The 27,397-nt window shown below is 35.4% G+C and overlaps 2 protein-coding genes across 3 annotated transcripts; one reads left to right on the top strand and one right to left on the bottom strand.

Annotated features, from left to right (window-relative positions):
• Window positions 1–13,017: 13,017 nt before the first annotated feature.
• On the top strand, window positions 13,018–21,424 carry LOC116109397 (WD40 repeat-containing protein HOS15). 2 transcript variants are annotated; one of them, XM_031395617.1, is made up of 14 exons: window positions 13,018–13,259; window positions 14,247–14,392; window positions 14,512–14,851; window positions 15,909–16,003; window positions 16,141–16,187; window positions 17,273–17,423; window positions 17,710–17,773; window positions 18,566–18,724; window positions 18,818–18,939; window positions 19,092–19,166; window positions 19,400–19,453; window positions 19,550–19,623; window positions 20,254–20,328; window positions 20,815–21,424. In XM_031395617.1, the coding sequence occupies exons 1-14, from the start codon at window positions 13,199–13,201 to the stop codon at window positions 21,032–21,034; spliced, it is 1,683 nt and encodes a 560-aa protein (XP_031251477.1). In that variant the 5' UTR covers window positions 13,018–13,198; the 3' UTR covers window positions 21,035–21,424. The 2 variants fall into 2 exon arrangements, with proteins under 2 accessions (XP_031251477.1, XP_031251478.1); XM_031395618.1 differs by lacking the exon at window positions 13,018–13,259 and having other exon boundaries at window positions 14,283–14,392; window positions 14,493–14,851.
• Window positions 21,425–22,178: 754 nt separating this feature from the next.
• Window positions 22,179–24,094, bottom strand: LOC116109398 (pentatricopeptide repeat-containing protein ELI1, chloroplastic). Its single transcript, XM_031395619.1, has one exon. It carries the CDS (start codon window positions 24,051–24,053, stop codon window positions 22,179–22,181), a length of 1,875 nt encoding a protein of 624 aa, XP_031251479.1. The 5' UTR covers window positions 24,054–24,094.
• Window positions 24,095–27,397: the final 3,303 nt, after the last annotated feature.

Here is a 27,397-nt window from a genome sequence, read left to right as displayed (position 1 = left end):
TGTGAAGGTCTATTGGTGTGATTTATGTACTTTTGTAAATTTAAGTTAAACGGAACTATAATTCTTTTATGTACACCGTTTATTACTTTTTATTTTGTGGATTGAAGCTAGTTATCTATTCATTTACATATTGTATATCGTGTAATTGTAGTTGCACCTTGTTTATAGGTAATGGGGCTTTTTGCATTTATTAATTTCTTAATAATTAATTGTAATTTAAATGTTATTTTAGATTCTTAATAATTAACTTTCTTTGGTTTGTTTAACAGGTATTGAGGCAAAGATAAGTACTTATGGATTCCACTACTGTGCCTAAGAAAAAAAGAGGTCCAACTAAAATGAAGACCATTGCTTTGAATGGTGATAATCGGATTGAGATGGCCAAAAATGAAGAGGAAATAATGGCCCTCAAACCTGATAACATCAAGAGTATTAGTGAATGGAAAAAGTTTGTGGAAGAAAAATTAGGGCCAAAGTTTAAGGTAATTATAACATTGCACACATATGGTCATTATATTATATATGCATATGCATATTGTTGATGTAGTTGCATATAGTTATTTTAGGGTAAAAGTGAAGAAATGAAAAATAAGAGGAAAAAACAAACTTCCTACACAGGTGGTCGAACGGGTTAGGCTCGCATGACTGAGGATATAGTAATGTCTCATTCGTTGTTATGAGATTGTACTTTTAAATTGAAAAATAGTATAAACATTTATGATTATTTTCATTTTTTGATAGAAAAAGAAAACTGGGAAGCGGGTCGTGTCCAAAATTGAGGTATGGATTGAAGCTCACAAGAAAAAGAATGGTAAGCCAATCAATACCAAGACTGCAGAAGCAATTATAAGTACTTTGTTATATATATGGTATTATATAATTAGAAAAATCTTGATGTTGTGTTATTTGCATTTATAGGAAAAGTTACAACAAATGGGTAATGATTCAAGTTTGCCAACTCCTACAAACTTGAGAGAAGATGCTATAACAAAGGTATTAGGTCCTGATAAAGGTGGACATGTGAAGGGACTTGGAAAGGGTGTAACTCTTACACAATTGTCCATAATAGCTCAAAGGGACAACCTTATAGCTCAAATGGCACAACAGCAAGCGGAGATGAAAATGGAAATGAACCATATGAAAGACTTGTTCAACCTAGCTTTGAATCAAAATCAGGCTAGTATCACTAAAACCTTTTCTTTAATTTCATAATTATACTTTGTATTTTTTCTCATATTCTCACATGAACTTTACAGGGTCAAAGACAAACAGTTGAAGAATCCGAAGATGTATTAGTTAGATTATTTTTATATCAAGATGTTTATGTGTCAATAAATGTATATGTTTTCCCTTAGTCATTTCATTTGAGAATGGAAATTGTTTTATTGTATCCATTTGGTGTTGCAGATTGTGAAAACAATCCCCCACAAAACTAAATGCATGTTGCTTGATTGGAATGGGTCTACTGAAGTAGTAGCTGAAGGAAGTTTCTCATCAGATGATCCAAAAGCACTTGTTCATTATGTTCCTATTAGACCTAATGCTATGAGAGTTTGGATTGATATAGCCAAGGTCCCTAATGCGTTTTTATGGAAGTCTGCATCTGAAATGGTTTTTGTTGAAGATGTTGTTGGGAGTACAATTGCTTGGCCTTCTAACAAAGTTGTCCTACCTTTTCGAAAACAATTTTAGGTAACTTCTTTTCCATTTTAGGTACCTAGTACGTTTTTGTTTTGAGTCTAGTAACCTGTGAAGTTGGTTTATGTTGCAAGTGAGACTTCTTTTCTCTTTTTCTTCATTTACTGGGAGAAAATAATTCAAATTCCCTCTTATTAATGTTTGACTAACCATATGATCAAATACTTATTGTTTCACTTTCGAGAATATTTTGTTTTGTGTTTTTTTTCTTTTACTCTACATTATAGTATTACAATATCATTACTTTGCCCATGTAAAATGGTGTATTTTGTTTATATGTTGTATAGTTCAAATATGGTTTAGGCTTTATTATTTCCTATTGAGGTTGAGGTATAACTTAGAAACTTACTGTTGCTCTTTTAAATTATTGGATGTAGGAAATTCTGGGCAAGGTTATACTCTTCATGTCATTATTGTAGCTGCTAGTGAGGTATGCATTATTTTAGTATCTAAATTTTCTGATGTTGAGGTATATATGTATTCAATGTTTTAATTGTATGAACACACAGTTTATGTATAGAGTTTGATCTATCTTCAAAAGTTTTTAATTTTTATTTAAATTGTGTAGCATGACATGAAATATATCTAAGTAGGTCATTCTACTGTCTTTGTAAAATTTTAAAGGTTTTGCACTATAACATAATAATGTGTTGTTTATTATTTAATTGAGTGAAGAAAGATTCTTGATGATGTGCAAACTGCAATATGCAATCTGTAGTTTACAAAATTGCAAACTGTAGTTTGCAAACTGCAATCTGCAATTTTGCAGTCAACATTTTTGCAAACTACAATATGCATTTTGCAAACTACAGTCTGTAATTTTACAGACTATAGTTTGCAAACTATAGTATGCAAACTGCAGTCTGCAAAATTGCAGACTGCAGTTTGCAGTCTGTAAAATTACAGTTGGCATTTTTGCACTAGTGATTGTAAAGTTGAATATTTAAACATGTTCTTTTAAGCTTGCATGGTGCTATTTTTTAGAACTAGTGATTGTGAAGTTGAAGATTTAAACATGTTCTTTTAAATTCTGGGCAAGGTTATACTCTTCATGTCATTAGTGTAGCTGCTGGTGAGGTATGCATTATCTTAGTATCTAAATTTTCTCATGTTGAGGTATATATGTATTCAATGTTTTAATTGTATGAACACACAGTTTATGTATAGAGTTTGATCTATCTTCAAAAGTTTTTAATTTTTATTTAAATTGTGTAGCATAAAATGAAATATATCTAAGTAGGTCACTCTACTGTCTTTGTAAAACTTTAAAGGTTTTACACTATAACATAATAATGTGTTCTTTGTTATTTAATTGAGTGAAGAAAGATTCTTGATGGTGTGCAAACTGCAATATGCAATCTATAGTTTGCAAAATGGCATACTGTAGTTTGCAAACTACAATATGCAATTTTGCTGTTGGCATTTTTGCAAACTACAATCTGTATTTTGCAAACTGTAGTCTGTAATTTTACAGACTGTAATTTGCAAACTGCAGTATGCAATTTTACAGACTGCAATTTGCAAACTGCAGTATGCAATTTTACAGACTGCAATTTGCAAACTGGTATTCCCTATTATGAGCCTACTCAAATAAGAACTAAACTAGTTGATTCTCTTTCATCTATCGGTCGACCGACTTTAAGCAACTTTCGCATTTCCTGCTGAGATCCCAAGTCTCAAAGTGGGCCCTCTTGGCAACCCGCGACCTTGGCTTTTTGAAAATTGCAGTATGCAAAATTGCAGACTGCAGTTTGCAAACTGTAAAATTGCAGTTGGCATCTTTGCACTAGTGATTGTGAAGTTGAATATTTAAACATATTCTTTTAAACTTGCATTGTGCCATTTTTTAGAACTAGTGATTGTGAAGTTGAAGATTTAAACATGTTCTTTTCCTCTTTCTTTTGCATTAAATATTTGGGGTGTTTTTGTCTTAATCTTTTCTTGAATTTACACTATATATGTGTTGTCATCTTTGAGAATATACATGGGAATTGAAGATTTTTTTGTATTAATGGTTTTGTAGGTTGTGAAAATGCAAGAGTACTTTTTTGGTAAAGCACAATTTGGAATGAAAGATGGTATGCATGATGGTTTTTTTTGTTAGAATTTTTGAATGATTGGAAGGTATTAACTATTGCTCATAGTTAATTTTGTAATCATCTAGGTATTATAATGTAAAAATGATAGGTGCATATTTGTTAGGCATATATAAAACTTTTTGTATATGAAGGTTTATATGTTACAAAATGTGATATGATATATGAAGCATATTAGATTTTATGGATGTAAAGGATGTTGGGTGCCTATTTATTAGGCATATATGCAAACTTTTTGTATATAAAGGTTCACCATCAATGAAATGTTCTTTGGAAAATTAGTGTATCATTGTTTATAATTTGTATTAATTAAATAACAACTATAACAGTTTTATATATGTTATAACAGACACATTGATAACACTTTCAAAATGTTATGGAAAATAATTTTGTAACATTTACTAAATGCAATGAATGATACTTTGGCAGCACTTTTAACATGTTATTAAAAACTCTTCTATAGCATTTTAACAATGTTACAAAAAACTTATTTATAGCATTTTGAGATGTTATAGGAAACTAAACTATAACAAGTTAAGAAAGTTACAGAAAACTTATTTATAGCATTTTGAGAATGTTACAGAAAACTAAACTGTAACATGTTAAGAAAGTTCCAGAAAACTTATTTATAGCATTTTAAGAATGTTATAGAAAACTAAACTGTAACAGGTTAAGAATGTTATAAAAAACTTATTTATAGCATTTTGAGAATGTTACAGAAAACTAAACTGTAACAAGTTAAGAATGTTACAGAAAGCTTATTTATATCATTTTGAGAATGTTACAAAAAAACTAAACTGTAACAGGTTAAGAATGTTGCAAAAAACTTATTTATAGCATTTTCATAATGTTACAGAAAATTAAACTGTAACAGGTTAAGAATGTTACAGAAAACTTATTTATAGCATTTATGCAGTGTTACCAAAAATCATTCGTAACTACAAAAAAGTGCTACAATATACTTAACAATAGCATTTTATGACAGTTACTAAAATGATTAGTAACATGCAAAAAGTGTTACCAATGTCTGCTTTTTAGTAACATAGGTTGTCATAGCATCCTTATAAATGCTACGAATTACCTTTGCATGTTACCGTAGACCATTTTTGTTGTAGTGTACCATAGAAATCTTGTCATTACCCTCGGAAGGTACTAGCCCTATTCGGATAATCATTTCTATCTATTATCCTTCTCTAACTTCTCAAAGCTATTGATGTGACCATGTAGGTCTACCGTGGATTAGTCATGAGCTAGTTTCAGATGAATCCAAAAACCTGTCCAAAGGCCCAACGACTATGGTAAACATCTATCAATGTGCCATAGTCCTAAAACCACGGTGAAGAAATACTCCATTGAACCCTTTTCAGATTATATGTACCATACAAGTAAAGTCCCTTAATTGATATATCATGATCAAGTATGGATTTATGGAACGTCAAAATCCTAAACTCGATCTTCTACCGAATTGTCGATCAATATGTCCAAAACTTGTTATCACGAACTTACTTTCATGTGACTAATAATATACTCTGGCCAGAGGTTTTGGTTTCTGACATTTATCAACGTTCGTCCAGGAACTCGGATCCGAATGGAGTCAATGGTACTCCTGATCCTATATTTTCGAGTCAATGGATCCCGTCTTGACCATCGTTCGTTTCTGCATATGAAAAACGCATGACCAAATGGGCTTTATCATACGAAACAAGACTGGTCTCTACTTATACACCATATGAACCATACGCATTTGTATAAGATCTGACCACAATGTCTTAGGTCAAAAGACTACATCGTGCACTAATATAATCAAATGATAAATCATTGACTACATGCTTTTCCAAGTAATTTGTTCAATGATTTATCATTATTCAGTCACGTTGGAAAAACAGTTCACCAACCGCTAATCCATACTAATGCCCCAGTGACATGACTATCATCGTCATCTATACTTATATCAACTCATGATATCTTTCGAAAGCATCTAGTATGCTTACTATGCAATATAGTTGCCCAAATAATATTGCTTTCGTAGGGAACCTTTTTGATAAATTCATTTACCGATTAAATGAATCATCTGGACAATTCATATATATATTTTATTTAAATGCATGATTGAATAAATGAAGCAATTTATATATATGAATTGAAGAACTCTTTCTTCTATTATTTATGATATATTGATACAAGATAAAATGCTCTGAAACCAACAACACGAATGGTTTCTAGGGCATACACTAACAAACTTCCACTTGCACTAAAGCCATTCGATGTTGTATCTCATATCCATCTTCTCAAGATGATGGTCCAACTGCTTCGTGTCATCGCCTTGGTCAGTGGATCATCTACATTTTCTACTAAAGGTGTCTTCATAATTATAATCTCTCCAATTCCAACGAATTCTCTCAAAATGTGATACTTGCGTTGAATGTGTTTGAATTTTTGGTGTGCCCTTGGTTCTTTTGCCTGTGCAATAGCTTTAGTATTGTCACTAAACATGCTTATCGGGTAAGCTATGTTCGGAATAACACCTAGTTCAATTACAAACTTTCACATCCAAACAGCCTCCTTTGCTGCTTCTAAAGCAACAATGTATTCAGCTTCTGTAATGGAGTCTGCTGTAGTTTTCTGTTTGGAACTTTTCCAACTAACAACACGTCCATTACATATAAAAATTTACCCTGATGTAGACTTTCTATCGTCAATATCTAACTAGAAATCAGAATTTGAGTATCCTTGAATGTTTAATTCTAAACATCCATAACTCAGAACCAAATCTTTAGTTCTTCTTAAGTACTTAAAGATCGATTTTACAACTAATCAATGTTTCTTCCCTGTATTTGACTGGTATCTGCTTATAACACTTATAGCATAAGTTATATCAAGTCTTGTACATAGCATTGCGTACATTAAGCTGCCCACGGCAGATGCATATAGCACAATACTCATTCGTTGTCGCTCTTCATCAGTCCTTGGACCCATACCTTTGGAAAGATGAAGATCATGAGTGAAAGGCAAGAGACCTCTCTTAGAGTTCTCCATGCTGAATCTTTTCAGCATTTTCTCTATGTACAATTTTTGGGATAATCCAATTACCATTTTCGTTCTATCTCCATAGACACGAATGCCAAGGACATAAGTCGCTTCTTAACAAAAACACCCCCACCCACCCAATTGACTTCCAGTAGCCGGCCACCACCACCGGACGGTGGCTGTTAATCACCCGAATGGTGCATAACTTGCTAGATCTCGTAGGTCATGCGTCGATCTTGTCTTTTCTAGCTAGTGGAATCCACTGTGGATCTAGTCGAAAAAGGCTAGATCTACTGCTAGAAACTGGTCGTTGATCCATGTTCCAAGCCCTAGACACCCACAGGAGAGGAGGCGGACTACTCCAAACTAAATAATTGGAATGTTGCCACAACGGAATCAACCTGACACCAATGTTCCAATTGTTTCATATCAACGGGTTCCACTTGGGTAGGTCGTCGCCCTTTTAATTATAGAGGTTTCCCTTCCCATTGAAAAGAAATAGTCAAGGATTTGTAACCCATTACCACTGGACCCAAAGTAGCCAACCATGAGCTCCCATCATGAATTCTGCTCCTCCAATTGATAGAACAAATAAATCAACAAGAAAGGTGTGACCATTCACCTGCAATGGAAAATTACTACACAAACCCGAATAACCAAGGTCTCACCATTTCTAATCATTACTTTAAATTATGGTGAATCTATAATCAAAAGACCTAAATGGCATGCCACGCGGTCTTGCAGAAAATTGTGAGTGGAGCCCTCATCAAGCAATACTTCGAGCACTTTGCCTTGCACTCGCCCCTGAAATGTGATAGTATTGGTGTTTTGATGCCCAATGAAGGCATGTAGACTAATGACAACGTGCTCCTGTTCAGGCTCCGCAACTGGTTCTTTTTCCACAATAGGGTCCTTGGTAATCGAATCCTCATCATCCCCTGTATAAAGAAAAAAATTAGCTTGACAACGATGACCTTGTGTGTATTGTTCATCACAATTAAAACATAGGCCCTTATCATGACATTCCTGAATCAGTGTTGGAGTCAAGCGCTTCACCAATAGAGATGATGACCATGTAGGAAGAGGATTATCCAATCCACAAGAAGGGGAGGGAGTCGGCAATAGCTGTAGAAGATTTGCATTTAACGTCGATGACGACTTAGATGCATCTCAACTATAACCCTCAAAAGCGCGAAATTGTTGCTGCAACAAATGCAATTGGTCCTTCTAAAGACGAGCCAACCCCATATCACTCCATAATGATGTAAGACGAAATGATCAAACCTCCCGTTGAATATCAGGCTTCAAACCCGCCACAAAACAACTTAACAAAAAGGAATTCAAAAGGCCAGAGACTTGATTGTTAAGGGCTTCGAATTGCGATTGATAATCCACAACAGTTCTAGATTGAGTTAATTTGGCAAGTTCCCCTTGAAAATCCACGAAGTAAGAAGGGCCAACTCGGACCTTCAAGACCGCCAAAAATTACTACCAAGAGCCTAATTGTCCATTGTTAAGCAACCAATGAAGCCATGATAAAGCCGAACCATCCATGTGGAAAGAGGCTATCGAAAGACACTACTCCTGAGGGGTCTCATGGTAATAAAAAATTGTGTAGCCTTAAAAATCCACCCATCTAGATCCGAACCATCAAAATGATGGACCTCAAATTGAAAATGTTTAATAAAAAGACCCGCACTATTAGTACGCTAGCAAAAAGTACTTCAAGAACAAAAGCAAAAAATCAAAAACAACAAAGCAAAATGATTGATTTGTTGAAAAACTTGACATTAGCTGTAGCATCTCCATCTCAACCTCATCACTCTCCATCTAATTGAGGTCTTTATGGAACTTGAATTTATAGCTTTTAAACTTTCACTCTCAAGTGCAATTTTTGGTTGTTTAGCTATAAATACATGAACTTTTTGTTGTCTAGTTAGAAGCTATGAACACATATTCTTTTTGGAAATATATGAGTTGTTTAGATATCTTAGGTTGAATATGTGGGAGAGCCTTTTGGTTTTTTGGTTATGCACAGATGAAAGTGTTGGTTTTGTATTAAAGAACATATGTAAATATAGTTGTTTATAGTGTTTTAAAACCGGGNGGCGTGTCCTGGAGCAGGCCTGGCTCAGCGTGTTGCGGGATTGGCTTTGGGGTCGTTGATTCAGTGTTTTGAGTGGGAAGGGATTAATGAGGAAATGGTTGATATGTCTGAAGAAGGAAGGGGAATCACCATGCCCAAAGCCAAAGCATTGGAGGTTATGTGTAGAGCCCGCCCCATCGTAAATAATGTTCTCTTTGGCTCTGACTAGAATGTTTTAAGTATGTTTGTGTGTTCTAGGTTATTTTCTTCATTAGTTTTATGCTAGCTTATTTGGGTGGGGGATTTTTATTAAGCGTTCTTAATAGTCAATGAGATGTGTTTTGTGGTGATATATATAGCATTAGTTAATTATATCCACTGCTGTATCTTTTCTATCAATTATAATGATGTTTGTACACACAATGTTATAAGTTCTTCTGTAAAATCAGTCTGCATTGTGGCAATTATTCGATGAGTGTATTAATGAATTTTTTTTTTTTTAATAGTCATTCAAGTATATTTTAAAGTTAAAATTTTATAAAACTCGAAATGATTAATCATTCAGGTATATTTTAAAGTTAAAATTTTATAAAACTCGAAATGATTAATCATAAAAGGTGTTGATACGAAAATTTACACCAACTTGAGAGATCCGATTAACCTTGGTGGAATCGGAACAGATGTGTACATGATTTAATGAAAATTAGAAATTAAATAATTAAAGAGCAAAAATGAGCGATGACAAGAAACAAATTTTAAAGTGGTTTGGTAAATTTAAATCTTGAGTCTATGTCCACTATTTCTCTTATTGAATGAGAATTGTAAACGATGAATCTTTTCCTCAAACAATTGCCCGGCCCCCAGAAAACAAGTTGTAGACGGTAAAATCTATGGTTACGGAATGGGAGGTATGATCCTGTGAGGTTGAGGCCATTAGCAATCTACTGCACCTGCACACACAAAGAAATAAGAGTGAAACAAACAGAAAACACTAAAGTAGAGTTTGTCATAGGCACTCTGACACTCAAAACAGCAAGGCTGAATGAGGCTAATTTAGTAAGGGTAAGAGAAAGAGAGGGTTATCGAAAGTTTAGTTGGAGACTAGAACTATGGCGGTGATGTAAAACTCTCAAGGTATTATTCAAATGATTGTGATATTGTACCCTTTTTTTTTTTTTTTTTTAGTACATACAAAAACAAGAAATTTGAAAAAAAAAAAGGATTAATGTTAAAACCAAAAACCACTAAACACATACATCTGTTCATTTTGCGACTAACTATTCTAGTTGCTAATTGCGCCCGTTTGCGTCTAACTATTCTAGTTGCTAATTGTGTTCATTTGCATCTAATTATTATAGTTGCTAATTTCGTTCGTTTGCGTCTAATTATTTTAGTTGCTAATTGCGTTAATTTGCGTCTAATTGTTCAAGATAACTTGCAACTATTTTAATTATAATTAGTAGCTAAAATTTTAGTTGCTAAAAGACGTGTTCGATAACTATTTAAAATTAGTTGTTGTATCTTTCTGCGACAGTGTTGCTGCAACAAACGTACAACTACTTTATAATAGACGCTAAATGTAATCAGCAACTAAATCAGAACTTTCAGCGACTATTTACCTTAGATGCAAAGAACACATTTTCTTGTAGTGGCGCCAGTGATTCAATCCAGCGAATTAGGGTCGCCACTACCATTGGCGCCACCCTCACCAGACGACAAAACTTCACCGCCCCCAATCTGTTGTCGGCGAGATTACTCCCATTTGGCATCAAACACTGATAACTTCAAAGCAATCTCTTTCATAATACTTTCCAAAGAGTCAAGTTTTTCTGGTTTGGTGATTGAATAGCAAACAATTTGGTAATCTGCTCATCCTTTACGCGCAAATGAGTACCCTCCGCCATGGAAAGAATGAGAGCACCAAATGATAAGCAAGATCTACTTTATATGAGGAAGTAGAACCTCCTATGAAAATTAGAGACAGAAAAGAGAGATTTTTGACAAATGAATTCACTACCCTTATTATTCCCTTTCAGTTTATATAACTGTATACATGAGAGTTGGGCTACGAAAATGGTTTACTTATATGTTAAATTAATGTGTATTGTACTTTTCTTGTGAAAGGGTGCTATATCGAATAACTGATAGGTGAATGAAACTACCCAAAGAGGAAAAAAAACTACCGATGAGTTAGTATTGATAGAGTGAAAGCCGATATGGACGTTGACTCTTAAAAATGGGTGTAATGTTAAAATCTCACATCCATTAACTATGATACTTAAACCTAAGGGTTTTCTTACTTATCAAGTCGGCCTTTTGAGTCAAACTCTCCATTCAGTTTGAGTTTTTTAACCGTACTTAAACTTAAGGGTTTTCTCACTTATCAAGTTGGCCTTTTGAGTCAGATTGAGTTTTAACCGTATCAGTATTATATACATTTGTTAAACCACTATATCTCAAATAACTAATAACGAGATATCAAACAAAAGAGAGCACTTCCTTTAATTGAAACGCTCAAGCCTCGAGACATGATTTGTAATGAAAAAAATTGTTTTATTTGTTTTCTAATTTATGATCTATCATTAAGAAAATAATGATATGCGAAGAAAAATAATACACAGTACATATCCCAAAATTCGATTTTAATTAATTTCATCTTTCGAACGTTAATATCACTAAACAAAATTACATTATTTACACAAAAAAAAAAAAAAAAAAAAATTAATGTATCATTTAAGGTATGTAACATTAATTTTCTTAAAAGAGTAAATGACTTTTTCCCATCCAAATAATGGCTCAATGATACTTTCTCACTGTTAGGGCCAAAAATCGTCATTGGCCTAAATAAGAAAACGGGCCCGACACTGAAGAAGAAGCCAGGCCCAATCCCGGTATGATCCAACCGGATTAGCCTCTTTCGGTACAAGATATAGCCAGCCCAAACCACGTGGGCGCGAGCCTCTTAATCCCAGTCCATTTCTTAGGTCTATCGGCGGATCCAGAGCCCACAGCCCCCTCAGAATACTTTCCTACTCCTAATCAATCTCCTATTCAAGGTCGCCTTCCTATTCCTGATCACTTTTCTACTCGGAGTTACTCTCCTAATCAGAATCACCTTCCTATCCGGACACTAGTAAGACAACTTACCACGGCCCTAATTCTTCTAGGGTTTGCATCAGAGTCACACTAGAACTCCTACTTCTACTAGGAATGGGAGACCAGACAGCTACTATATAAGCAGAGGCCAGCCCTCTCACAAGGGAGAGAACTTTACACCTTCACACCCGAAGCTCCTATTTGAGAGCTTCACTTCACCGCCGTAGTCACAGTCCCCGACTAGACTTCCGGTAACCTCCTACTCCCTAGCCCTCACTATATTAGCCTTTCAGCCTTGCTGACTTGAGCGTCGGAGTGCCTACGGCAAACACCACCCCGGTGTTTCCCGTTCGCTTCACGCGTGTGTTTCTTTACGTGTGCAAGTACAGTAGATCGCTAGTGGCCTCAACCTCACGGGATCAGACCCCCCCTTCCGTACAGGTAGATTTTTACGTCTACACTCACCATAGACTTTTAAAATATCACTTTATTATTCAAATTTATACTATGTTTCCGATTTCAGTATCATTACGATCTCACACCACCACCATTATCTTCCCCAATCATCACTCACCAAAACCCCTTAACCCTACTCCCACCAATCCCACCAATCATCGACAATCAAGTGATTAGGGTTTGCCCAGTCGTTCCTCCTAAGTCAAATTATGATCAAACCCAACTACCAAAATCCAACCTTCCACCACTAAAAGACTCATCGACCTTCTCTCTTTAAAAGTCTTAATAGTCTGAATTGAGTTTACTCTCTGTTCACTATTAAAATATAAATTTAGATAATAAAATTAAAATTTATGTAGAAAAAAGTCGTCAACCTTTTTAAAAAAATAACTACTCTTGGTCGTCAAAATTAGAGCTAGGCCCAACACGGGCTCTAAATCTAATATGACGTGGTCACCCAATACATTAGCTACTCGTTAAGCCCAATCAAAAGTCCATCAGTTGATTAATTAATAAATTATTAAAAGATGAAAAAGACACGCACAAAATTAACGAGTACTCTCTTATCTCACTTCTAAACGACGCTCTCCGAACCTCTCCACACTTGCACCGTAACAAAGCGCCCACGCTTCGCGCTGTGGCATCCTATAGAATCTCTCTATGTTCTTGGTGCTCGGCTGGGCCGCACGATTGTTTGATCTCCTACCACAACCATTGATCCGGCAACTTTTTCGCAACAATGTCCTCCATCACTTCAGCTGAATTGAATTATCTCGTCTTTCGCTACTTACAAGAATCAGGTTATTTATACTTCGTAAATTTATTTGATGTCAGTTTTGGATTTTTTCTCGTAGAGAAACCAATTCATTTTTAATTTAGAAATTCTAGGGTTTGTATCATGTTCCGTCATGGATTGTAGTAAAGGAGGCTTTTGAGCTGCTTTTCTTGGACTCAATTACCATCATATTTATGCTAGGGCTTGGTTGGGTGGAAAAGTTATTATCTTGGAACCCATTTTTCCTATACTGCCTTCTTTATGGAGTAATGAACATGTGAATCTGTAAAGCTTTCTTTTTTTTTTTTTTTTTTTGCCTTGCGTTATTTATGTATGACTGTTTTATGTGTCTAGGGCTTGTCAACCATTTTCTAGTTAATTTTTTTATTGCAAATAGTTGTTTTATTCTTGTTTAGTGCGCATATGTGCATATGAAGACACGTTTAGCTTACTAGTTGTGCTCTCAATGAAGTCAAGATTGGGCGCAGAATTTTATTTGAGGAATCTTCTAATTAGCTGGTGCTTTTTAGTATGTAAAATCTTACTTCACCATGTTTGAAATGTAACTCTTCTTTTCATTACTTTAAGCGAGAGGTTGGAATTGATGTGATAATTAGTTCAATCAGTTACAAAGATGAGGTTTTGTTTTTTTAATACCGTACCAAACATGTGATAAATTCTCTGACTGACTAGAGTACTTGCTTATGCGTCTATGATTATTATAAAAGTCTAAATATTTCTTTTTATAATTTAAAACAGCATTTTTGCTGATGGTTCTATTTCTTGCAATAATGAGCAGTTACTAGTAGTAGAATGATGGCTGTTAAATGTCATTACAAAGTGTCCTATGCATTAAGAAAATGGATCTATCATTAGCCAATTTTTATTAGTTGGAGATTCCTCGGAGAAATGCATTGAGCAATATTCTGTATCTTTTTGAGCTGTAAATTTGGAGGATCTTAGAAATGATAATTAAGGATGTTCTGATGTTTTGTGGATCTCACTCATGCAGGATTTACACACTCAGCTTTTGCTTTAGGGTATGAGGCAGGTATTAACAAATGCACTATCGATGGAAATTTGGTTCCACCCGGTGCTCTTGTTACATTTGTACAAAAGGGACTTCAGTACTTGGAGATGGAAGCAAACTTGAGTAATGTTAGCATGCTTAATTCCTTCGCCTGTGCTCATCTCTATAATCACTTATGTTTCTTTAAGTGTTTTGCTTTTGAATGTCATAGAATTTATTGTGATCAAGGTATGTTTAAGCTTGCCAGAGTGATGTTGACATGGATGAAGATTTTTCATTCTTACAACCTTTGGATCTCATCACAAAGGATGTCTGTGAACTACGACAAATGGTGAAGGAGAAAAAGAAGAATGTTCCAGGGGATAAAGAGAAAGAGAAAGACCTTGATAAGGAACATGAAGTAGAACGTTCACGTGCAAAAGAGAAGGAAAAGCATGATAAGGAGAAGGAACGTGAAAGGGATAAAGAAAAAATAGATAAGGGTAAGGAACGAGAGAAGCTGCATGACGATCACACTGATCAAGAAATGCTTACTAATCAAGAAGACAAGGTTAATGAGAAACCTGAGGAAAATGGAGTTCCTAAAGGTGAATAATATTATATATTAACACATTTACTCACTTGCTTATAAGTGCTTTGTATTCTAATAGTTTTTTTTTTTTAATCTGTTCAAAAATTCTCTCTGCTTTTTCTTTTGTTTTCCTTACCAATTATATTTTTAATGTACTTTGCAACAATTGTGTATGAAAATGCTATTGATGAGTAAGGTCACTGGTCCCTGATAGTGTGGTTGTTGATTAGCAAATGAAAGATCAGCTATTAAAATTAGCTTTTATTCATTTTGGATGAACTTCAGTTGATTCAAAACCTATAAAGTTAAGAGTTTTTAAAGATATTCAGGTGATTGTATTGAGACTTTGTAACTGGACGGAGTAAAAATTACTTTGGTTTCTATGGCGCTTCTGTTTTTGGTATGATGAATAACTAAAATGAAACTTTAGGATAAAAAATACTTTTGGGACAATTAGAAGGTGCAAAGAAAATTCTTGTGTTAATCTGGAAAGAATTGCCTGGTAAGAACCTCAAAATGGGTTTACAAGCTCCTGTTTTCTGGGTTTTCATGGTGTCTTATTTTTGAAATCTTAAATTATGTGAGTGCTATATGCTTATTTAGACAGAGATACACCATTTGAAGAAAGACTTCTTGTTCATATTCAGTTCCTTGGATTTTTTCTCATGTATAATGTTATTTGTGGCTAGATGGGACAGCTCTTGATTTTTTGAAGGCATTATTTCTAGAAGTTCTTTAGGATCAATGCCCTTAAATAATTTGCTGCCACAGGTTTATCCATTGTGATAATAGTTATCATCAATTGTTTCTCCTGTTGAGCTACATAGTTAAAAGACTATAGTCAACTTGCTCGCGTTAAGAGAAGTTGGAAGACATCAATGTAGTAAGGTTGTGGTTCAGAGTAGAAATTGGCTTAAGATGTTCTTAGAAAATAAGACATGCTTTAGGAAATTAATTAATGCAGTCATGAATTATCTTCTATATTTTCTGATCATGTTGATATTATGAACCTGGGTCCTTAATGCTGTACTTTGCAATATAAATTATGAAATATCTCTGGATCTGTTTAATAGGACCTGAACCAATGGATATTGCAACGACCTCTGCATCCCAGTCCTGCGAAATTCCTAGTTCTGATGTGACAATTTTGGAAGGACATACTTCTGAGGTTTGGTCTTTTTCTCAGTCATCCATTATGTATTTATATTTGTGTTTGTGGTGTACTGGTGTTCTTTGTTCAGTTTTTTATCCTTACTTCAGTTTGATGTGTTGGGTGATAGTGTATCTGTTTGTGCACCCTTGCAGGTTTGTGCTTGTGCATGGAGTCCAACAGGTTCACTTCTTGCATCTGGGTGGGTACTTTCTCTTAATGTATTATGCATATTAGCTTTATGCACTATTCAATTGAAGTGCTGAACATTGAAATATACTCAGTGTTCTTTTGGAGTACAACAATTTTTAGAATAGCCGGTTATGAAAGAAATACCTTTTTCCTCGATTAAAGTTCTCTTGGGAGATTATTTCAGACTGAGAAGAGCACTAATTGATGAGCAGAAAGATAAAATAATGGAATTAGAGAAAATGGATAGAATATAGGGAGAGAAAATTAGAAGAAAGGGAAGAAATCTGGAATCAGATTTAGACAGAGGTTAGGAAACAATACTTTAATCACTTATTCATCATCAACTAGTTTCTCATATAACAAAAAGGCCTATTTATAGTCTTAATACACAAACCTTAATGAAATCATATATCTAACTCTAATGAAATATGGAAACAAAAATTTAAATTACTTGGACAAAATTAACCCTAAAGTATAAAAACAAGGTCTAATTAACCCATGCATCCATTCACTAATAGTCGGTTATTGATATGAATAACAGATGAAAAAAGCATCCATCCACTTAGTGTGAGGACTCAATTGAAAGTCTTATCTACTTTGAATCAATAGTGTAAGCTCTGTGCTACTGTTGGATGGATGATAAATGAGGAACTGATTTTGTATGGATTTAGGGTTGAATTAAAATTCAGCTGGTGCTTATTGGAACTATTGAGAGCTGGTGCTAATTGGAACTATTGGAAAATACTGAGCTGATGATACCTTTCCACTATGCTATGAGTTCTTTTACTATTGCATGAGTAAGATTTCTGCCAATTGTTTTATTATCATCTAAATTTTGGTGTTGGTAAGATTATGTTGGAAATAGTTGATGATTTACAGGCTTAGGCCTCCATAAAAGTACTTGTTGCTGGATTTGAAACAGTTAACTATCACAAATGGTCTTTATGCCTGTTTATATGGTATAGTTATCCCTTAAATTTTGGAAAATTTGAACACTAGGCTAGGTAATGCTGCGCAACTAGCTTAGCAAGTGTTTTAATGTTTTATCTTTATTGTCTGATACCTTACATTTCTGTTACATGCCTCGCTTTGTAGGTCTGGAGATTCCACAGCTCGTATTTGGACAATTACTGATGGGACCTCTAGGTCGGGTGCACAGAATGGTCCTTCAAATGTTCTAGTGCTGAAGCATGTAAAAGGACGAAATAATGAGAAGAGCAAAGATGTCACAACACTTGATTGGAATGTGAGTCCTTCTGCACTATTTTTGCTTAACTACCAAGTACTTGATTACTTTATTTTATTATTTCCCTTGAATCCTAATTCTGTACTTTGAAGATACGATAATTTTTTGGTCAAGAAATGCATCAGTTGGATAGATTTTGTCATTTGATTTTCATTAATTATTCTTTAAGATGGGAAAAAGATTGTTTTTGAGTTGCTAGCTACATGGAGCCTTATATAGTACCATTCTCTATTCTTTGTAACAGAAAATTTTCAACTTTATCCTTTTTTGGCCTGGCTGAATGCAGGGCGAGGGGACATTACTTGCAACCGGTTCATATGATGGCCAAGCCAGAATTTGGAATACAAATGGTAAAGATGTTTTGCCAATCTTTGTCTTCTTTCTTTCCCATCCTTATCTTTTGGGGCCAACTTTTCTGTGTAGAGGTTTTTAATAGGTTAATTTAGAAGTTTTTAGTTTTGTCATGGTGTCTTGGAAGTAACAAATACATTGATGGAAATTGATCCTTTTAGATGGGTCGATTAACATCCTTTCAAATTTTATATTCAGGAAATTACACCATCTTTTAATCTAATATAATTTAGCTTCCAAGTGTAGTTATACATCATATTTAGTACTTTTTTCTCTTAGTATTATGATATTATTAACTGTTATTTATTAGTCATTCCGGTATTAACAAAATAGTCAAATCACCATTAAGGTGAGAAGGGATTGTGGATTCAGTCATGAGGCTCTATTTGGTAGGAGAGAAAAAATGAGAGAGTGGATGAAGATAGGAGGATAAGGAAGGGCGGGCACAGCTTTTCTTTGTTTGGTATGACGAAAAGGGTGATAATTTTACATTATTAACATCATTTCCTCCCCTGTTGTACCTGAAAGGGAGTTAAAATGAGATGAGACATAATGCAATAACTAAAAGTATCCTCTTCCCTTCACTTTTTCAGCCTTCCTACCTAACATTCCATTTTTTCTTTTTCTCCTATCTTTTCGTTCCTCAAGGTGTTACTTCCGGTTAAAAGAATAAAAAAATTATGTATCCTTTGAATTCACGACTTCACAGTCAACTCTGATATTGTATTTTATTGTTCTTTTACTGCATTTTCAAGTTTCTGCTGCATTTCTTATGGTTGCTTTTGGTCCAGGTGAGCTGAAGGCAACTTTGAGTAAACATAAAGGACCCATATTTTCTCTAAAGTGGAACAAGAAGGGTGATTATCTTCTTACAGGAAGCTGTGATAAAACTGCAATTGTTTGGGATGTGAAGGCAGAGGAATGGAAACAACAATTTGAATTTCATGCAGGTGCACATATCACTAAAATTTGAGAATTCAGGATGTTTCTGTGCATTAAACTCATTGTTGTTGGTGCTAAGTATTTATATTTGTGACTTTTAGGGCCAACTCTTGATGTTGACTGGCGAAATAATGTTTCATTTGCTACAAGCTCCACAGACAACATGATATATGTGTGTAAAATTGGAGAAACCCGCCCTATTAAAACTTTTGCTGGGCATCAGGTTTGATCTTGCATTCTTTCCCACTTCATTCCATTTTAAATTGTGATGTCTGTGCTGAAGTGTTAAACCTTGATGGGCCAAATATTCAAATCAGGTAACTAAGTTATATGAAGCTTTATGAGGCTAATCTTATTAGTTTGGTTCAATTCCAGGGGGAGGTCAATTGTGTCAAATGGGATCCAAGCGGTTCGTTGTTGGCCTCATGCTCTGATGACATTACTGCTAAGGTTAATAATCTAGCTGTCTTGTTAGCTGGTTGTTTACCTTCAGTTAGATGTGTTCTCACTTCCTTTCACTTGTATTAGTTTCTTGGCTTTCATTTCTCATGTACATGTTGTATTTTGACTTTTTCTCCAATTATTAGTTACTGTTTCTCAAAATTTTGTTGTTTCTCTTCCTAGCAATGTAAATTTCATTCTTAATAGATAGGGTTGGCAACTCATATTATGTCATGATGCAGATATGGAATATGAAGCAGGATAAGTATGTTCATGATTTGAGAGAGCATGCCAAGGTACCATTTTTCATCATTTGTGTGTGCACATTTATGAACAACCATGCATATTTTTGTTGTATCATTGTTAAAAAATATTGGATGATTGTGCTGCAGGAGATATATACCATCAGATGGAGTCCCACTGGACCAGGGACGAACAATCCTAACCATCAACTGATTCTTGCAAGGTAATTTTGCTAGTTTATAATGGTGTTTCTTGTTTAACGTATCATATAGAAGTTGTTCTGGAATACGTTTTTCTGTTCTTATCTAGCAATTTTTGGTCTTTTTTAGTGCAGGAAACACAAATGATAGTCTTAGATTTTCATGGAGCTAAGCTGATTGACCGTTAATTTTATTTATTAGCTCTATGTTCTAGTGCTAAAATAAACTAAAAGTGCATATATTTCTTATGTGTTTACTTCTGTCATTTCATTTTAGCTGAGTTGTGCACATATGTAACAGGCATCACATTTCATAATGGCCGATCTTTCTCTCAAATATTTTACATTGATTCTTTTGCCTTGACTTATTGTGGTGGCTTTTTATTGATGAAGCCCTTCTCTATACAATGCTGTGTCATTCTATCATTGGCTGAAGCGAGGATTTTTAGTTTCTAGATGTTAACACTATTAAACACACAGTTATTCATGACATAAAGCATGCATGTACACAAACATACTCACTGTATAATCATTATAAAAAGCGCGCATGCACTTAAACACACACTTGTAGATATGTGATTAGACTTCTCTCCTATTTTTTGCGCAATTTTCTGTTCATTGCTTCTTACATTCTCTGGTTCTGCTTTAATGCAGTGCATCATTTGACTCTACAGTAAAGCTCTGGGATGTAGAATTAGGGAAACTTCTCTACAGTTTGAATGGACACAGGTGCGTACACTTATTAATTAACTCTTTTTACAGAAGGCTGCATATAAGAATTACTTCTCAATAGTTCATCATTAATAATAGGTGCTTTTGGCAAATAAAAATAATGGGTGAATGAGACAAATGCAATGTTTATTGGATTTTCTATGCCATAAGTTTGTCATATATCGTTGGACATTTTCTCAAGCTATTACCTCAAGCCTCTTTTCTTAAGCTCTTTTTCTTGTTTCATTGACCAATATTGGCAAGGTAACTCTGGTTACCTGGTAGGTTTCTTGTGTAGTAATTGTTGGCGAACCTCCCATCTGTTTCATACACAGTTTAATGCAACCCATGATTTATGATAGACGTGGTAGTTTTAACTTAAGAGTTTTAAGATACTATTTGATAGGTTTGTTTGGAGATTTGAAAAATTAAATGTATGATGCTTGCCATCATATCTGATAAGTGCCATCATATCTGATAAGTGCCTTGTTATTCAATTACCAGGGATCCCGTGTACTCGGTTGCATTTAGTCCAAACGGGGAGTATTTAGCTAGTGGATCTCTTGATAAATCCATGCACATCTGGTCCTTGAAGGAAGGAAAGATTGTAAAGACATTCAGTGGCCATGGGGGTATATTTGAAGTATGTTGGAACAAGGAAGGTGACAAGATTGCTGCTTGTTTTGCCAACAATACAGTCTGTGTTTTGGACTTCAGAATGTGAAGACTTCGGAAGCTTCCTGCAATATTAGGAATCAATAACTCAAATATCCTCCAAGCTTGTGGGAAACATGGGAAGCCTAATAGGTTTGTCCTCAATATTCAGCCATAGAGAAGTTTAATCCTTAAGGGGATGATAAAACCTGTAATCTATTATTCGGTTAGTTGTTAACATTTTCTCAGTAGATTAGATGTAGGCATTAGTTATTGATTCTAATCTGTTGTAAGTTCTAAGTGACAGTTCTTACTTAATTGCAGTGAGACATCTGCCATGTAGGATGTGAATTGGTCCCAACTCCCAAATCATGTACAGAATTATGCGTTGAGTCCATAATTTATGACTTAAAAGAGTGCTTCTTTTTTGTGGTATAGTGGTAATGTTGTTTGGTAGCCACTAGCCAGTATAGAGTTGTTAAATTATATGAACAGGTAGCTATGGATCCATCGTTCAACTATGATGCATGCTTTTTCCTTATTGAACATCGTGCTTCAAAGTTGTTCTTGTCCTTAAGATTTTATTGCCGCTGACGTCAATTCACAGCAGCAGGATGGACTGGGTTGAAGATTTGGGTTATTGATGATCAAGGTTTGTCATTTGTGGCGTGAATGGGAAGCTGGGCTGTGTAACTTGTGTGGAAATTGTGAATTTGTAACTCAATCCACTCTTTTACTACGAGGTGGGGGCTCAAAGCAGATTGTTAGTGACGCTGTAAATAATGTCTCCATCACACAGCAACTAGGGGATTTTCCGTTCTAGGTCAAAGCGTTGCTTTGGGAAATGGGAACTAGTTGATTGTTTGGACTTTGATATAGAACCTTGGAATAAGTAAGATACTATCTTTTCGCTCACAGTTTCGATCGAGACCTAATTCTAAAGTCCGGATTGGCATAGCAAACCAAACATTCCAGAAGTACACTTTTTTTATTACAGTTTCTCTCGAAATCGAAATTCTCAGCTGCTGGACCTGGACCTGACATCGAAATTTGGAGAACAGAAGGAGGGCGACATTTTTTAATTTAACTTTTTACTTTTATAGGAATGGTCACAAATCACAATGATAAAAAATGTAGAACTATAATTGATAACATCAGCTATAGATGAACTATTACAATTGATAATTAATTACGCAACACAATTCACCAGTAAATCAGTAATCACCACACGAACATGAACCATTAACAAAGTGGTGGAATCGATTTCGATCTCTCATCAGGAACTTGCGTCCAGTGATCTTTGAAATCAGCTTGGTCACAGCATGGCAGTCTAAACAAACCCGTAGGTTCTTCACAATTTTTACTGTTGTCCCTGGTTGAGTACTAATAAGTCCAAAAGCAATAGCAAGTTTTTCACTGTGGACTTCAAGGGATTGCTCTTTTTGCTCTTCTTCAATATCATGTAAGACAATATCCGTCTTTGGAGCGTAACCCTCAGCCTTGAGCCAACCATTGATCTCGTCCAACATCATATAGATTTCTTTGCTCTTTGGGTGTCTTAAATCTACAGCAAGAAACTCATGTACTTTGTTATTTACTTCAATTGAACTACTGCCAGGTTCTTTCTGCACCCCACTTTCTTTCATCAAGGTCCTCACCGTGGCCACTCCATCCCAATTACCTTTTGCAGCATATATGTTAGAAAGAAGAATGTAAGTCCCTGAATTCGCAAGATTCTGACTAACAAGATATTCTGCAATTTTCTCTCCCAAATAAATGTTTCCATGAAGCCTGCAAGCTCCAAGTAAAGTTCCCCACAACACAGAATCAGGTTCAATATTCATGTTTTTGACGAGCTTGTATGCTTCTTCTAACTGCCCAGAACGGCCAAGAAGATTTACCATACATCCATAATGCTCAACCTTCGGTTCAATTGCATGCTCATCTTTCATAGAGTTGAAAAACCTCCACCCCTCATCAACCAAACCAGCGTGAGCACAAGCACTCAAAATTCCAATAAAGGTTATATCAGTAGGCTTTAATCCAATCCGAACCATTTCATTAAACAATCGGAAAGCATCTATGGTAAATCCATGCATTGCATACCCTACTATCATCGAATTCCAAGCAACAACATCCTTGTCATTAAGCCTACCAAAAACCAAACATGCGTCCTCCAAACTACCACACTTACTATACATATCAATCAAAGCAGTACCGACTTGAGCATTAACCTTAACCCCAACATTCTCAATATACGAATGAATCCACCTGCCAGACTCTAGGGCACCAATCTGCCCACAAGCAGACAACACAGCCAATGCAGTCACTTCATTAGGCCTCACTTTCGCTTTCAACATTCGCCTAAACAACACCAATGCCTCATTAGGAAACGCCTGTTGTGTATACCCATCAATCATGACATTCCAACAAACAACATCCTTCTCTTGCATCTCATCAAACAACTCTCTTGCAGCAGCAATTTGCCCTTGTTTCGCATAACATGTTACCATGGCTGTTGAAGAAACCAAATTCTTTTCAGGCATAGTATCAAACAGTTTCTTCGCGGACAAAATGTCACCCCCTCTTGCGTAGACATCCACTAGACATGTCCTCACGTACAAATTCTCATCGAACCCAAATTTTATTGTTTGTGAGTGAAGGGATTTTCCGGGTTTTAACGGACAAGATTTTAATATAGATGAGAAGGTGAATGCATTTGGTTGGAGACTATCAGCTAACAATTGAGAGTAATAGAGGAGTGCTTGTTGATGGAGATTGTGTTGTGCAAGGCTATGAATAATGGCAGTGTAGAGGAAGATATTGGGGTTAGAGGTTTGGTTAAAAAGAGTGATGGAGTAGTGGACGCGATTGAGGGAGGAGTAGGAGCGGAGGAGATGAAAGTTGAGGATAGGGTGTTGATGGAGGTTGTGACGATATAGAGCCGCATGGAGTTTGAGGAGTTGTTTGGTGGATTTTGAGTTGGTGATAAGGAGAGCGAGTTTGTCTGGTGGGGGAAGGAGGTGTTTTGTGGTGGCTGGTGGTGGAGCTGATGGTGATGGGGTGGTGAATAGAGGGGTTGTGGACATGGTTGCTTTTACAGTTTTGGCGCCACTGATGGTTTTGTTTGTTTTTATCGTTTCATTTTAAGTATTTCTGAAACAAATCAGATTAGCAATATAACCAAGCAGACATGGGTGCATTGATGATTTTTATTATTATTATTATTATTATTAATTCACTCTAATTCTTGCTTAAATCATTATCAATATTGTTGATATAGAAATTTGCACCAACTAGAGAATTCGGATTGACCCTGTCGGAACCGGAATGGATGTACGCGTGATTTAATGAAAATCAACAATAAACAAAAAAGAAAGAGTCATAAATAAGAACACCAAACAATTTTTAAAGTCGTTCGGCAAGTTAGAACTTGAGTCTATGTCTACTGTTATCTTATTGCTTTTGAGAGCTTACAAAGAATAGTATAATTCCTATGAAGATTTTCTTAGAACTATTTCCCCGCCTCCTTGAAAATAAGTTATGATGGGTTTATATAGCACTCATTTACATGATAGAGTTGAGATAATATTCAAATACGTAGGATTAAGAGTTGCATGATTTTTGGCTACCTTAGTTGGAATCTAAATATCTTCCTTCCAAATTGAGCCAATCTAAATATATTCTCTCCTAATAGGGAATTATCCTCTCTGGATTGACCGCACAACAATAGCCCCCCAGTTTTTGGAGTGTGTAATCGCGCTTCAAAACCTAATGTCTTTGATCTAGATGGCTGTCGCACTATAGGTTGCAGTCTCGAACTAAAGAACTTGAATTATGCTTGCCGCGATCTAAGAGATCTTGAACACGTGATCTCAAGCGAATGAGCGAGCTTGTGAGATTAATCAGAGAGCATAAAGAGTTTGATCTGAGAGCATAGGGAGCTCGATCAGAGAGCAAAAGGAGCTTGATCAGTGAGCAAAAGGAGCTCGATCTGAGATTGCAAGGAGTTTGATTAGAAAGCGCGGAGAGCTTGATTTGAGAGCATAGCTCGATCAAAAAGTATGGAGAACTTGATCTGAGAGCATAGCTCGATTAGAAAGCTTAGAGAGCTTGATCTAAGAGCATAACTCGATCAGAAAGCATGGAGAGCTTGATCTAAGAGCATAGCTCGATCAGAAAGCATGGCGAGCTTGATATGAGAGCATTGCTAAATCAGAAAGCATGGCGAGCTTGATCTGAGAGCATTGCTCGATCAAAAAGCATAGAGAGCTTGATCTGAGAGCATTGCTCGATCACAAAGCTTGGAAAGCTTGATCTGAGAGCATAGCTTGATCAGAAAGCATGGAGAGCTTGAGCATAGCTCGATCAGAAAGCATGGAAAGTTTGATCTAAGAGTATTGCTCGATCAAAAAGCATGGGGAGCTTGAAAATATATATTTTGTTAGTGATTCAATTGGATTATTTGTGGAAAAATGTGTTTATATTGTGAAATTTGAGTTAATTATTTTATAAATACCTTTTATGGGATTACGGATGTATTTTGAGTATTTTTAGGTTAAAAACGATACTTGAATGAAGAAAAATGATGTTGATGGAATTTATGACGAGAAGGAACAAACGGTGCAAGAATCGGAGTTGAAACGAAAAAGTTGTTACGCGTCAAAGATACGACGTAAAACCTGGAATTCCTTCAAGATGAGCATGTTTTGATCATAACTTTAGCTATAGAAATAGGAATTCGATGATTCTTGTGGCGTTGGAAAGCTTATTCAGAGAGCTACAAAGTTTGTTTTGCTTACTTTGCCAAATTCTAAAGATTATAGACTCATGGGACAGAAAGAATGATAGCCGTAGTGATGGATCACGAGCCTGTTTGGGTTATTGTATTCTCCTAGTCCGAATCTGAATGGTTTAAGGCATTTAATTCTTTCCTAATTAACCTCCAAACCTTAGCACTATAAATAAGGGTCTTTATTTATTTTTTAGGGAGATTAGAGAAGAAGAAAGAGCGGCTACTATTTTGGAGATCAGAATTCCTGCAGTTCTCATTCTTCAATTAGAGAAGTTTTTCTATTTTTCTTTCTTGAACTCATTTTAGTTAATATAATGGTTGTTTTTGTTACTGCAATTATGAACTAAACTCCTTTTCTAGGGCTAAAGATGTAGCCCAATTTATGAATATGTGCTGACGTTATTGTTGTTGATTTTAAATTGAGCATTAATTCTAAGTTTTATTATTGTGTGTAATGCTTTCAATTCTTAAGGGCCCGAGAGTTGAATGATTTTATGGGTTGGGTTGAGATCAAGAGATGAAACCTGATTAGTCTAAGGGAATAAAATCATAGATTGAGCGAACGCTAGAGATAGGTTACCGCGATCTATGAGGCTCTGGTATATTCCAATGAAATTAATGATCTCTTAGCTTCTAAATCCAACTTAGAAATATTTTGGGTTGTTGTTTAAGCGTTAATTTGCTAATTGTTCAAGAGAAAGTTAGTGGAATATTCGGGAGTTTGGCCTCTAGAATAAGCTTAATTAGGTTAGCAATAATTGTCAATGCATAAGATTAAATTGGTGTGAAATATGTGCCCTAGGTTTAGTCATATTCATCTTTTTACCAAAGTATTAATAAAATTCTGCTTTTATTTAGTTTTTTGTTTGTTTTATTTTTCATTAAATTCATTCTTAAAATTTTGTTTCATCAAATAGCAATAAAATAAACTAGTTTGGTACTTAGTAAGAAGTTCTCTTGGGATTCGACACTCATTTACTTGAGCTTTACTACTTGTGCAATTTCCTACACTTGCGGATAGCCTATCAATCTGAGAGTATTGCTCGATTAGACAGTATGGAGAGCTTGATCTGAGAGCATTGCTCGATCAATGTAAAACCCCACTTGAGGTACATACTTAAGATTTGCTGTATTACTTAAAGGATTCACTGTTTCAGCTTCAATTGAGTTTATATGTTGTATTGGTTAAGTGTTTGCCTTGGTTTGGTTGAAATTTGGTGAAGTTTGGAAATTCGAGCTTCGCCAGGGTGAAGAAGAAGCTTCGCCGCGGCGATGAGGAGCTGCACCCACGGGTAGGCTCTGCCGTGTTTCGCCGGGGCGACGTATTGTTCTTCGCCGCGGCGAAGAGCCTAACAAAAAGTTTCTTAAGTTTTCTAGAGAATTCTTCCTTTGGGGCACAATGACCTTTCTACCCCTAATTAGTAGGAAAAGTGGGGAGTAAAATGTAAGGACATTTAGTAGAGATTGTGTTGGATGGGGGTGTATTGGTAAAGAATCAAAGGATTATAATATGAGCTAAAAAGGGTTAAGTGTAGAGAAACCCATTAATTCATCCATTTCCACCGCCTCTTCCATTCTCTAATTTCTCTCAATTTCTCCATCCAATCTTCCAAGATTTCTAAGGAGTTTAGAGAGCTT

This window comes from Pistacia vera, unplaced genomic scaffold (genome assembly GCF_008641045.1).
Source record: "Pistacia vera cultivar Batoury unplaced genomic scaffold, PisVer_v2 Contig579, whole genome shotgun sequence".
In the NCBI taxonomy this organism is placed as follows: Eukaryota; Viridiplantae; Streptophyta; class Magnoliopsida; order Sapindales; family Anacardiaceae; genus Pistacia; species Pistacia vera.
The sequence above is the reverse complement of the archived record's forward strand: the minus strand, read 5'-3'. Positions and strand labels throughout refer to the sequence as shown.